Below are 12,302 nucleotides of genomic sequence, written 5' to 3'. Positions count from 1 at the left end.
AGCTCTTCTTGTTTTCATGCAATGAACAAGTAACAATTGAGCCAGGTGACAGCCTAACTTCAAAGTTGAGTAGTGAGGCTACTATCCACTTGTTTTAAGTGGTAGATGTGCAGTCTGTGGAGCAAGGAGTGATAACATCTGTCTGTCCAGTGTGAATTTAACTGCAGTTTTCACTAAATGGAACAGATAATGTATGCAAAGTAAAATATCTTCCTCTGGAAGGATCAGGAGAGGCTAAACTCACCATGTTGGCTAATATGATAGTGATCTCAGTTACATAGTGACAAATGCTTTTGACTTGTTTAAGGAAAGGAGTAAACCAAAGCACGTGCCTGTGTCTTAATAACTGCAACTATCTGGTTTAGTAAGTGTGCTCATGAGACTGTACAGTAAGGAGGAAGTTCTTCACATATTCTGTGGAATAAAGTCCTCTGAGCAGGGGTTTCCCAAAATCCCAAGTTAACTTGAGGTGGGAGGTTACTTGAAAAATGATGTAGACAAATAATTTTGTGCCTTCCCTCAGCAGTGTATTAGGGGAGGATGCTAAGCTCTGACTTGCCAAGTACAAGCAAAATTATTTAAGTGATTTTGTGGTGGTTCCACCGGGCTTTGTGAGCAAGAAGTGTTGATAAATTTTATGCCCATGAATAAGATCTTGGTTTAGGTCTAATGCTCACTAGGATTTCCATATGACTTCTGGTAGTACTCTTGACTCTTCACAGAAGCCTCAGACTTTCAGAACAGATCATTGGGATTTTTCTCTTCACTTATTTTCTGTTCTAGTAAGAAATGCTTGTTAATAATAGCTGCTCTGTGAGCATATTCATGCTGTGCTTAATCATTATCATCTTCCTAATGTATTTCCTGAATCAGTAGTGGACTCATTATGGACTTCTGACTTAATGCTCCCGCTGGATTATGGATTCATCATATTGAAGGCTCAGTTAAAACTCACCTGCTCACTTTAACAAAACTATAAAGCAAAAAAACCTCTAAGGCAACCAATACAAGCTCTTAAGGTGCAGGGGTGCAGGATTTTGCCCTTGCTATGATGCTGAGATAGAAAAAGAATTGACTCATCATGTCTTTGCACAAATAGAGTAATAGAACGAATCACAGAATGGTTTGAGTTGGAAGGGACCTCTAGGATCATCAAGTTCCAACCTCCCTGCTATAAGCAGGAACACTTAGCACTAGACCAGGCTGCACAAACCTTCATCCAACCTGGCCTTAAACAGCTCTAGGGAGGAGGCATCAACAACCTCCCTGGTAACTTATTCCAGCTCTGTACTACCCTCATGATTAATTTCTTCCTAATATCTAACCTGAATCTCTGCTCTTCCAGTTTAAAACCATTATCTTTTGTCCTGTCACTGCCCTCTCTGGTGAAAAGTCCCCCCACAGCTTTCCTGTAGCCCCTTCAGGTACTGAAAGGCCACTTTAAGGTCTCCCTGGAGCCTTTTCTTCTCCAGGCTAAACAGCCCCAACTCTTAGCCTGTCTTCATAGCAGAGGGGCTCCAGGCCTCCGATCATCTTCACAGCCCTTCTGTCTGCCCCTTCCAACAGTTTCATGTCTTTACTCTGCACTGATGAGACCTCACCTGGAATACTGCATACAGCTCTGGAGCCCTCAGCACAGGAGAGGGGCAGAATTGCCACTCTCAGCAAGTCTTAGGCAAAGCTTAAGAATTTGGGAGGGTTAGTAATGGACCCAAGAACTTCTCTTTCCTATGAATTAGCAGGTTTCCATACATAGTTACTAGAAGTTAATCTATCGTGTTTGTTTCAGGAATGTTCCTTACCGTATCCGTGTGCGTTTGTCCAGAAAGCGCAATGAGGATGAAGATTCACCGAACAAGCTGTACACACTGGTTACCTATGTACCAGTCACAACATTCAAAGGTAAGGCTGCTGACTGCCTCTCTACCTTTGTGCCATGTTTTTTCTGAACATGTAGCAGTGGGACAGCTCCTGCAGTGCAGAATTCAGATGAAAGACACGCTGAAGGGATCAAACTAACCCTGCTGTAGAGAACAACTGCTAGCTTGCCTGATCAGCATTTAAAAAAAAAAATAGAATTTAGTGAAATAATAATAAAATTTATGAGAAAATAAAAACTGCTGGTGATAGTTGTTAGGGTAGTTTTAAGGTTTGTTTTGCTGTATAAAGTACAAACTCAAAAGTTCCAGAAAGTTGAGCTTTTTCTGCTGGTCATCTGTGTCCAGTTCTGGGCCTCTCACAACAAGAAGGATGTTGAGTTGCTGGAGCATGTCCAGAGGAGAGTTACCTGGCTGGTGAAAGGTCTGGAGAATAAGCCCTAAAAGGAGAGACTGAGAGAATTGGGATTGTTTAGTTTGAAGAACTGAGGGGAGACCTCATTGCTCTCTACAACTACTTGAAAGGAGATTGTAGAGAGGTGGGAGTTGGCCTCTTCTCTCAAGTGAATAGTGACAGGATGAGAGGAAATGGTCTGAAGCTGCACCAGGGGAGGTTTAGACTGGATACTAGAAAGAATTTCTTTACTGAAAGAGTGGTCAGGCACTGCAACAGGCTGCCCAGGGAAGTGGAGGAGTCACCATCCCTGGAAGTGTTTAAAAGAAATACAGATAAAGTGCTTAGTGACATGATGTAAGCACTGAACAGGTAGATTAGGTTATGGTTGGACTTGATGATCTTCAAGGTGGAATACTGCATACAGCTCTGGAGCCCTCAGCACAGGAGAGGGGCAGAATTGCCACTCTCAGCAAGTCTTAGGCAAAGCTTAAGAATTTGGGAGGGTTAGTAATGGACCCAAGAACTTCTCTTTCCTATGAATTAGCAGGTTTCCATACATAGTTACTAGAAGTTAATCTATCGTGTTTGTTTCAGGAATGTTCCTTACCGTATCCGTGTGCGTTTGTCCAGAAAGCGCAATGAGGATGAAGATTCACCGAACAAGCTGTACACACTGGTTACCTATGTACCAGTCACAACATTCAAAGGTAAGGCTGCTGACTGCCTCTCTACCTTTGTGCCATGTTTTTTCTGAACATGTAGCAGTGGGACAGCTCCTGCAGTGCAGAATTCAGATGAAAGACACGCTGAAGGGATCAAACTAACCCTGCTGTAGAGAACAACTGCTAGCTTGCCTGATCAGCATTTAAAAAAAAAAATAGAATTTAGTGAAATAATAATAAAATTTATGAGAAAATAAAAACTGCTGGTGATAGTTGTTAGGGTAGTTTTAAGGTTTGTTTTGCTGTATAAAGTACAAACTCAAAAGTTCCAGAAAGTTGAGCTTTTTCTGCTGGTCATCTGTGTCCAGTTCTGGGCCTCTCACAACAAGAAGGATGTTGAGTTGCTGGAGCATGTCCAGAGGAGAGTTACCTGGCTGGTGAAAGGTCTGGAGAATAAGCCCTAAAAGGAGAGACTGAGAGAATTGGGATTGTTTAGTTTGAAGAACTGAGGGGAGACCTCATTGCTCTCTACAACTACCTGAAAGGAGATTGTAGAGAGGTGGGAGTTGGCCTCTTCTCTCAAGTGAATAGTGACAGGATGAGAGGAAATGGTCTGAAGCTGCACCAGGGGAGGTTTAGACTGGATACTAGAAAGAATTTCTTTACTGAAAGAGTGGTCAGGCACTGCAACAGGCTGCCCAGGGAAGTGGAGGAGTCACCATCCCTGGAAGTGTTTAAAAGAAATACAGATAAAGTGCTTAGTGACATGATGTAAGCACTGAACAGGTAGATTAGGTTATGGTTGGACTTGATGATCTTCAAGGTCCTTTCCAACCAGGATGATTCTGTGATATAACATGAAGTATTTGTTTTAACATTTGATGAAATCCTTGTCTATCTAGCTTGTTCTTCCAAAAGCAGATGATCAGTAAAGTAGCTTTGAAAGTGTAGGTGCACTTTTTTTGTGAAGACTTGCTAAAATGCTAAGGGAATGATCCTAGTAATAGGTGGTGATACAATTTTTTCTTTTGCAGGTCTACAGACAGTCAATGTGGATGAAAATTAAACTGATTTTCATTACAATAAATTGATAAAAAGTTTATTCTTCAGTTGGTTGTTTTATTGTCCAGTCTCTTCAAGCTGTCCTTTATGAAGCACTGAGTTGGACCAAGTGACAGCATAATCAAGTGTCTTGCTTTGGGCTTGCACATAATGGTGTAATTTTCTTAAAGGTACTGTACACTTCTGTTCCATATGAGTGGAATAAGGAGATGTGAATGTTTCCATGTGGGTGGCAAGATTTTGTTCCTATGGCAATAAAGAGCCACTACACAGATATTTTAAGTTAAGGCCAAGTTTTTTTAAAAAGAAAACCAAAAACTTGCTTCCCAATACTGTTAGATGAATACTTCATATAGGTCATCTCTTGTGGATAAAGTAAACTGGTGTATTTGGTCTGTTGCTCGTCTTCCAGGCTTCTCACAAGCAAGTAGGTCTCTGCATGACACTGAAACACAGGGTTCTGAGCAGTGAATTAACAGTGAGTATGCTAGCTCAGGGAATTTGTTTAATGAAGTAGGGACTAAAGGCACTTGCGTTCCATAAATCAATAAATACTGTCAATGCAAGTCTAGTACAAAAAGGGTTTATTGAAAAGTGCATGTTTTCACAGACCACATCTGAAGCACAGTCCATGTACACTTGACATTTCAGCAAGACATACAAATTGGAATACAATCAAATATATTAAAATAGTTTCAATTACCAGCATTGAAACAGTTTTCAGTATTAGTGCAAAAAAGGCAACCCAAACAAACTGCAGACAGTAGCTGAGAAGTGTTTTTTCCCGTTTTAAAAAACTGGAGCCAGCATCTGTTCTCCCAGTACAGAAGAGGGCTTCAGTGTCTTCACACTGTAGACAGATGTTTCCTTTTACATTCAAAACAAGAACATAATTAATAAATCAATGGCACAAAACAAACCTACACACACTTTAGCTTTTAAAGCTCTTAAAACTGAAAATCACAGACCAACAAATTGTTTTCCAAAAGTCCACTGCCAACTGAAAGCCTTTTACAGAATGTGCTTTGGCATAAATTCAGTGCATCATCTTTTTGACAGGTTTGCTGCTACTGTGTGTTCAGTTTTGGATGTTCACCCCGTGACAGGCAGCTCATGCCATTTGTTTTGAGACTATATTGATTCAGCTTTGCATTCTCAAGTTTTGGCTTCAGTTCTAAGGGTTTTTCAAAGAAGTTAACTAATGACTGTTCAGTCAAGAGGGATGCTAAAATGTGTTCAAAAGAGACAGTCCAGTCCCCTTCAGTCACAGGAGAAGGCTGAGAGTCTTTGTGAGGGATCTTCACAGTGTCAGTAAAAACAGTGTCCTGGTCTGAAGCAGAGGCCTCGGGCTGCAAGTCCTCGGTGAACTCATCTGATCCGCTCCCCAGGCTGATGCTTCTTTGTCCTACTTCTCCAATCTGAAGTAACAGTGTGGTCACAGTGGCAATTGCTTGATACAAATCATTCTCCTCTGGGTCTTCATGAAACATGCTATACAAGGTCTTGCAGAACTGTATGAACTCCCTCTGTAAAGGATGACAAACCAAAATCAAACTACTGAACAGCCACGCTGTGAGTAACTGTAGGAGTAAGGTGAGAGCAAAGTGCTGCAAAGGCAGGCAGAATGTGTGCAGACCTGATTGTTTATAAACTTTTGCGTGTGTTTTCAAAATATTAGCCCAAGGGTTTCAACCCCCCCACCACCACTGATGTTAGGTAACCTTGGTGCTGCAAGTCAAAAAGGGAACATCACACAAGTGTTCTGCTGCCTTGATGAAGGAGAGCAGGACCTCTCAGGTGACCAAAGGGCAAATCAGATACAAGGGATTTGATTGACAGAATGAGCTACAACCAAAGAAGCTATCCATAGATCTATAAGCCACTTCCCTTCTGCCATTTCTCTCCCAACTTTCCCCAGCTCTTTTTCTTCCAAAAATAAAATGCAGGCACAGCCCCTGTCTCTTCACCCATCACAGATTGTCATCAGGCTATGAAATTTGTGAGCACCAAAAATAAAATGCAGGCACAGCCCCTGTCTCCTCACCCATCACAGATCGTCATCAGGCTATGAAATTTGTGAGCACTCAAGTTTCCTACAGTCACAGGATGGATAATTCAAGGTGCAAGGGACCACAGAAGTTCCATCAAGTGATGCCTTTATGAGAGGTTACATAGCCCTATTTGAGCTGACAGGGTAGGTATATGACAACAATTTCCAACTCCAGATTTCCTCATGCCAACATACACAGAAGTTCTGCTGGCATTAGGGAGGAGGTGGTAAGATTGTGAGAGCCTTCCACTTTCTTACTTTGTGCAGTTCCAGTCAGTGTTTGCCTATGATGGAGCAAGTTCAGGCTGGTGATAAGACTAAGAAAGAAACTACACGTTTGGTGGAAGGGATGACAAAACAGCAATATGGAATCTCAGGAATTCTCTGTGCTTGGTCAGAGGCCTTTTTCCAGCCTGAATGAGCCTGTTTTCCAGCCTGTTACACTGCAGGTGAAGGTAGTCTGAAATCCTTTCTATTCAACAGGCACTCTGAGGCCAGGGAGGTGCTAGGAAGGTGGCTGAGCATTTTTAAGCATGATGCCTAGTAGTCCCTGGATCAGAGTAGCCCAATCCTCAAAATCTTAAGCCTGATCTTAGATTCAGTCTTCTAGTCACATTTTCTCAGAAAGTGCTAAACTGTGTTTAGTAGTTGTTTTTGAGTACTCTCTACTTCTTTAAAAGACAGACCACAGCCCCTAGCATACCTACCTGGCTCATTTTTGGCAATTCTTTCTCAGTTCTAGTATCCTTTTCTTTGGCTAGATCCTTCAGCATCTGCTTCAACTGCTTTTGGTAATCTACTGCATCACCTTTTTAGAGCAGACAAAGAAAAAAATCAGTTTTCAAGTCACTGGAGTAAACTGACGCTTCAAAATAAATCCCAGAGTGGAGATAATGGAGTTGATATCTCATATGCACATGCATATGAACCATTCCGGACATACCATTTGCTTTTCCTATGACTAGTGGTCTTGAAGTTGACAGCAAAGGATTCTTTAATGGTGATTGGCTGTCTCGTTCATTCTCTGTGAGAGCTATCAAAAGAAACAGTGAAAAATGTAATGATTTATCCTCCCAATGCTGCATAATGGTTATTTGTGCTTTTAAAATTGACACGTTTGAAGAAAGCAAAATAGTTGGGAAAAGCTGTTCTGAAACAATACTTCATTAAAATTATGTTCATGTAAGTCTGGTGCTGCAGAGAGAGAGTTGAAGTTTGCCCAGAATGGCATGTTTCATTAAAAACTTTGCACAGAGACACTACCATACAATTTTGTCACATGATCAAACTGAATCAAGATGTGGTGAATATATTTCTACTGTAAATGGAATATGAGCCATCCAAAGATGTTATTCCAGTTCAATATTTTGTCAAATAGTTGGCTGCAAAAGAATCAGATGTGAACCTTAACACTAGATCTGTAATTTGCACAAGTAATTTTAAAAATGCAGTGAGCATAACCACAAAGGCAAATCCTATGTGCTTCCCAGATAAAGGAAGCAGAATAGGGTTCTTTATTAAGCAGCATTTTCCCAAAAGCTTTAAGCAAAAGTTTCAAGGGGAACTGAGGTATTTGTTCCTTTTCAAATTCCTTACCAGGTGGGATATGCAACTTATACAGTAACTTGATCTTTTCATTCATTTCTCCGTTATACATAACATCTGCAAGAAAACAAAGCAAGAAGGAAGTTGAATAGGGCATTTTCTTCCACAGTTTAAAATAAATCAGGCATCTCTGTGCTCAAGAGGTGATTGTTTGCATAGACAATACATGAAAACATATGGCTGGTATATTAACGTTGAAATATTTTAAGTTGTGCCCCTTGATGAGGAACAGCAGGTGAGAGCCATGTGGTTCGGTCTTTGTTCTTGTAAAATGGACTAGGAGTACCTCATCCTACTGATCTTCAGCATTGTTTAAAAATACCAAGAATGGCAGGGAGTCTTGCAAAGGCTGTTTGCTGCCACAGATAAACAGGACTGTGAGAGGGGAGAGACAGAAAACTCCCTTTGGGGCCATCATGTTTTTAATATTTATCTCCTTCAGCCCTTACTGCTGTTCTATAGAATATGCCCAAAGGAGACAACTTCACAAATAATGTAATCAGTATTTTCAATGAACAGTAGGAATGAGATTTTACATTTTAAAATGCACTGAAATATTGCAAAGAATATTATCCCTTTAAAAATCAAAACCATACAACAATGTAATACAGGGTGGGACTTGGTTCACATTAAAAAATCCTACAAAGCTTAAGTGGCAGAATATGGATGTACTGCTTTTTGCTGAAGCTTTGAATGTTGATTCATTTGTTTCACGTGGGGCCAGGCAACAGTTGAGATGTGGCACTTTGTTCTTCAGTCAGATTTTGGGATGGGCAGCCTCATTTCATTAGAGCAGCTGGTGGCCAGCCCTAGCACAGCTCTCAGTCCCTGCTGGCCAGGGGCTTTTTTGTTCTGCTAATTGTCAACATACAAGGCAAGCAGCAGTCGGCTGTAAGATGAGGTCTTCAAGAAGCAGCAACAAAGAGGTATCCTGAGATTTCCAAAGGCATAGAGAGAGCAGCAATCCAGTAGAGAGGATTTCCTAGCCTTCCATACAGACCCAAGTATGATTTTAATTCATAAAATATTTTCAACAAAATTACTATTGTCTGAGAAAATACTTTAATACAATATTCAACAATCATGACTTTAAGCTCTCTTTTAAATCTAACCAACTTCAGGGGATTGGAATACAGAAGAACTAGTAAAGGTTAAGCTAATTACAAGCCTGAGAAAACCATCTGCCTGCATCCTAACCTGCCAGTTGTACCTATCTGTGCTTCACCCCTGTGTTGCCCCCACGGGGCTCTGCCCACCCTCCACCCCTCCAGGGAGCTGATACCTAAGCAGCTGGCGAGCCCCTTGAATTCAACCAGCTGGTCCATGTTCTCATCCAGGAGCCGGAAGGTCCTTCGGGCGAGGACATCAGTGTGCTCCCCACAGGTCCAGGGCGAGACCAGCCTGTAGAGGTTAGTGAACTGCTGGGCGTCGATGCGGTACTGCTCGGCGTACGGTCTGCTGGGGTCGTGTCGCTCCACAACCGGACTCGGCACTTCCCAGTAACATCTGATTAAATGCTCCCTCTAGGAGAAACCAGAAGCAGGGAGGGGGAGGGATTGTGGCACGCAGCATCAGAGAGCACAGCCAGCAGAAAAAGGCATTCACATCCAAGTGCTGGAAATGCTCAAAATTCTCCTTGTGCCAGGTGTTGCAACGAAACCAAGACCATCACTGTGAGAAAAAGCGGGAGTATGAATCTTTAACTAGAGCAGCCAAGTGCTCTCACAATTTCCAATAGATAATAAATAAATTTGAAGGGCAGACCTTTGGAAGAAATTCACTGCAGGCAGCTGGAACTCTATGAGCCACATCTGGCCTAGGATGTCTCTAACCAGCCAAAGGTACAGAGGGTCGGAGAAAATCCAGGGTAAACATTACACAGGCTTGACTGGCTCATTTATTCCCTCTCAGACCTTTCCATTTGGATGCCGTACACACCAGTCTTCCCTTGGGGACAGGCTGATGCAAAACAATGCGTTCTGACAAAACAAGCTGTCCCTGGGGGAGAAAGGGAGCAAGTAAAAAAGGAACCACCACCAAGAAATGAGGAAATGGGAGGAGGGCAAGCCAGTTAAAGCTCAAAAATAGAGCAGCAAGGAGCAGTAGGGAAGCACTGAAGAGCAAGCTCCAGCAGCATTGTCTTACAACCACTAATGGAGGGAGGATATAACTGCTCTTCACCGCAGAGCTACGTACCACTAAGAACATGCCAGTCATATTGTCAGTACCTAGTATTTATGGCTATGAACTATACACAAAATAGATGGTCCATTAAGGGTGATAATTACATGCTTGGACTTCTATTTTTGTATACTCCTAGGTGTCCCTGTCTCCAAGTAACTTTTGAAACAGTTATTTTAAACATCAGCCCTGACAGAAAGGAACTGAAGTAGAAATGTTTTTAGTGGGGGGAGGAATTAAAACAATTAGAAAATTTGGAACAAATAGCAAGGACACAGGTTTGTGGGGATTTTTTTCCCCCACGGAAAACAAAGTCTGCCTTCAGAGAATAGGACTTAGAAGTACCACAGAGCTCCCAGTAAGCAGAGTTATTTTATTTATTCTGCATGCAAAAGTTACCGGAACCTAATTTCTCATGGACCATTTCCAAGCAGCAAGTTAGAAAAGACACTCTGAATCAATTCTCCTTTGAAGGATCAGTATGTTACTATTCCTCTGTAACAATTGGGCAGTCACAGAAAGGACTACATTCATCCCATAGTTCTGCCCACAAGGTCTAAGGTGGCTGTGCAAAGTGACAGCTTTAAGTTACACTCAGATGCCTCAAATGGGTGCATCCCCTACTTTTCAGGGAGACTAACCTTGAATAAGTCATACAACTCCTCTAAATCCTCAGGAAGAATCGACACATCTGGAATGACAACTCGGAGCTTTAAAAAAAAAAAAAATCACCATTTTGTCAAACCTACACTTTACTCCGGTGTTACATAGCTTAGATTGATGCCTCAAATGGGTGCATCCCCTACTTTTCAGGGAGACTAACCTTGAATAAGTCATACAACTCCTCTAAATCCTCAGGAAGAATCGACACATCTGGAATGACAACTCGGAGCTTTAAAAAAAAAAAAAAAGAACATCATGTTAGTGAGAATCTTTTCTCCTGTCATCACTGACACAGGCAGGCCCATGAGCCCCATAGGGACTGTATCTACATGGTACAACTGAAAACTACAGCACTGAAAAATCTTTGCAATTTTTTCCTTCTTATTTAGGTTCATCAGTTGACAGATCCATGAAAAGAGAAATCCCCCAAGGGCTATTAGAAACAAAGACAGGAAGTCCCTAAGCTGCAAGTCACAGGAGGCTGGGGAAGCATCACACCACACTCTCTTCTTACACTCTCCCCAGAGCTACCTAGGGTCATGGTCAGAAACAAAGTGCTAGGCTGTGTGATCTTATAGTTGATCTTAATGTTAAAACCACCCTAGAAAATAATGCATGTGGCTGCAAAAAGAAAAAACAAACCCAACAGCATCCCAGGAAAGAGCTTTTTTCAGAGTCAATTCCTTTTTTCAAGATCTGGTGGTGCCTTCTCAAAAACAAAAGCCAGCTGCGTGACAGTGCTGGGGGAGAGGGGAGATGCTGAACTACCTCAGTCAAAATAATATTCTACTCAAGTGGAAACAATACCCTACTCACCACATTTTGCTTGGTTGTGTCTTCATGGCTCTGCAGGACACGGATTCGGTGTTTGTAGCGCATATGCTCTATCTGGGCCACAGAGTGGTCTCCAAATTTCTACAAGGAAGCAACAGAAGTTTATTATTCTTACAGTATTTTATGATATTTCTATTTCTCATTTACTGGAAATACAACTTTTAAAGTACTGTGAGCCCTTAAAGAAAAAGCATATCCAGTCTCCAATTGATCTGTCAAGTGCAGGTATTTATACTACACATAGCATTGTGCAACAATTCAAGGACTCTGTAAAGATGTGCATTGATTTTCAAAACATCCACGCTGAACTTAACCTTTTTAATATTCTAACATAACTGACCAGTATAAATGGAGCAGTATTTTACCTCATAGGAGTCATGAATCAGGTTAGCTATTTCAGTCACTGGAGAAGGTTCCTGGTCATCGCTGAAGAATGCATGGTGATTACCAAGAGGTGGCAGAGGGCTTTCCTCATTTTTGACATGCTCTAAAAACCTGGAGAAAAGTAATAGAAGCAATAGAGATTACCAGGCATTGTGCTCTTCTCAATATAAATAAGCAAACAAATCTTCAGGCTCAGACTTAGAAATACATTGGTTTTCAGGCTGCGGGCTTTTAAAAAATGCTTTCACGATTACTCATCCCAGGAACAGCAAATCCAGCCAAATGACTAAATGCTGCCCAAGGAAGAAAACTTCTGTCTTCTTAAAGTCTGGTGCAGGAAGCCCGTCACTCCAGGGAAGGCACAAAGAGCAGCAGTAAATAATGCACACTGACACAGTCGATGCATGTCTTGGCTGTGCCAGGAAATGTCTTAGGACATCTACTTGTCCAACATAGAAAACCCATTGTTTATGGCAGCCTGCGAAAGCAGCAGCAGCAAAGGGACACGGAAGGTCCCACCAGTGCCTACTTAGCCCTGTCAATATCACACCAGCACCCAAAGGTGGGCGAATGGTCCACAACGGAAG

General features: G+C 41.8%; 2 protein-coding genes across 2 annotated transcripts in view; one reads left to right on the top strand and one right to left on the bottom strand.

Annotated features, from left to right (window-relative positions):
• The window catches only part of RPL31 (ribosomal protein L31), a 6,805-nt gene extending 2,763 nt beyond the window's left edge, over nucleotides 1-4,042 (top strand). Inside the window, exons 3-4 of the mRNA XM_010001419.1 lie at nucleotides 1,790-1,902; nucleotides 3,971-4,042. Of these exons, the coding sequence (XP_009999721.1) occupies nucleotides 1,790-1,902; nucleotides 3,971-4,002 (145 nt within the window). The 3' untranslated portion in view covers nucleotides 4,003-4,042. The remainder of the gene's footprint in view (nucleotides 1-1,789; nucleotides 1,903-3,970) is intronic.
• Nucleotides 4,043-4,902: 860 nt separating this feature from the next.
• Nucleotides 4,903-12,302, bottom strand: part of TBC1D8 (TBC1 domain family, member 8 (with GRAM domain)) — a 66,504-nt gene continuing 59,104 nt past the window's right edge. The window contains exons 13-20 of the mRNA XM_010001434.1: nucleotides 11,697-11,826; nucleotides 11,314-11,412; nucleotides 10,658-10,726; nucleotides 8,936-9,176; nucleotides 7,645-7,710; nucleotides 6,992-7,081; nucleotides 6,756-6,856; nucleotides 4,903-5,524 (exon numbers count right to left, since the gene is read on the bottom strand). Of these exons, the coding sequence (XP_009999736.1) occupies nucleotides 5,066-5,524; nucleotides 6,756-6,856; nucleotides 6,992-7,081; nucleotides 7,645-7,710; nucleotides 8,936-9,176; nucleotides 10,658-10,726; nucleotides 11,314-11,412; nucleotides 11,697-11,826 (1,255 nt within the window). The 3' untranslated portion in view covers nucleotides 4,903-5,065. The remainder of the gene's footprint in view (nucleotides 5,525-6,755; nucleotides 6,857-6,991; nucleotides 7,082-7,644; nucleotides 7,711-8,935; nucleotides 9,177-10,657; nucleotides 10,727-11,313; nucleotides 11,413-11,696; nucleotides 11,827-12,302) is intronic.

This window comes from Chaetura pelagica, unplaced genomic scaffold (genome assembly GCF_000747805.2).
Source record: "Chaetura pelagica isolate M959 unplaced genomic scaffold, ChaPel_1.0 scaffold377, whole genome shotgun sequence".
In the NCBI taxonomy this organism is placed as follows: domain Eukaryota; kingdom Metazoa; phylum Chordata; class Aves; order Apodiformes; family Apodidae; genus Chaetura; species Chaetura pelagica.
Note: the sequence above shows the minus strand (reverse complement) of the source record. Positions and strands in the feature narration are given on the sequence as shown.